Source organism: Myotis davidii, unplaced genomic scaffold (assembly GCF_000327345.1).
Source record: "Myotis davidii unplaced genomic scaffold, ASM32734v1 scaffold1608, whole genome shotgun sequence".
NCBI lineage: Eukaryota > Metazoa > Chordata > Mammalia > Chiroptera > Vespertilionidae > Myotis > Myotis davidii.
This window is the reverse complement of record NW_006299164.1, coordinates 243,297-244,521: the sequence shown is the minus strand read 5'-3', so window position 1 is coordinate 244,521 and position 1,225 is coordinate 243,297. Positions and strand designations below refer to the sequence as shown.

Genomic DNA, 1,225 nt, shown 5'->3' with positions numbered 1-1,225 from the left:
TTGCTCCAGCTCCATGTCTGCCGGCCACCATCTTGGTTGGGTTAATTTGCATATAGTCACTCTGATTGGCTGGTGGGCATGGCTTAAGGTGTAGCAAAGGTACGGTCAGTTTGCATGTTTGTATTTTATTAGTGTAGATTCTTTGCAGCCCTGGCCAGTTTGGCTCATTGGATAGGAGTGTTGGCCTGAGGACTTAAGGGCCCAGTTTCGATTCTAGTCAAGGGAACATGCCTGGGTTGCGGGCTCGATCCCCAGTAGGCGGCATGCAGGAGGCAGCCTGTCAATGATTCTCATCACTGATGTTTCTATCTCTCCCTCTCCTTTCCTCTCTGAAATCAATAAAAATATATTAAAAAACAAGCAAAAACACATTCTTTACATACACTCTTCCTCCTCTGGCTTCCTCTTACACGTGACCCTGTTTAAATTTAGCCCTCCACCTACCCTGTGCCTGTATCCACAGTTTAAAGTGGCTAAAGAACAATACACAACTACACTGGCTGGTCATACTTCAAATCTATGAACTTGACCCTCAAACCCCTAAAGCTGCCTGGCAATAAGATTATGTTTCTCTTATCCACTCACTCTTCCTTCCTATAGATAACTATTTCATACCTTCTCCCCATCTCCTATCCCATCACTCCTTCCACATCTTCACTCTCTCCTTGCTTATTTTGCAGAAATAAAAAGTGATGAGAAGCAAACTTAATAGGCCCCCACCACCCCATCTACCACCTACCTGCCCTGGGCCCACATTGTCTGCTCTTGTGTATGTCTACCCACTCTAGGCCATGATCTCAGTTGTCCCTTTTTGCTGCATGTTCATTCAGTTCCCCCTCTGCACTGGACCTTCCTGTCAGCCCACACACTTGAAATAAGTACAGAGGTGAGCAAATATCCTCTAGATCCAGTGTCATCTCTCTCATCTGAAAGGGAACACTCTCTTGACCCTACAACCCTTTCCAATTATGGTCCCATTTATTTGCTCCTCTTTGTAATAAAACTTCTCAAAAAAAATTGTCTATACTTGCTCTCTCCATATTTTTTACTCCTATTCTCTTAAAACTTCTATAATCAGGCATTGTGACTCTCCACCACCCTGAAATGTCAAGGTCATTTGGTGACTTCCATACCCGCCCTGCCCTCATCAGGCCCTCACTCACTGCTCAGCCACACCAGCCTCACACCTCAGGGTCTTTGCATGGGCCGTTTCCTCTAAATCAGT

The 1,225-nt window shown here is 45.3% G+C and overlaps 1 protein-coding gene across 1 annotated transcript in view; it reads right to left on the bottom strand.

Moving 5' to 3' along the window:
• FBXO17 (F-box protein 17) overlaps window positions 1–626 on the bottom strand; it is a 23,423-nt gene extending 22,797 nt beyond the window's left edge. Inside the window, exon 1 of the mRNA XM_006774651.1 lies at window positions 616–626. Coding sequence (XP_006774714.1) covers window positions 616–626 — 11 coding nt within the window. The remainder of the gene's footprint in view (window positions 1–615) is intronic.
• Between the last annotated feature and the right edge of the window lie 599 nt (window positions 627–1,225).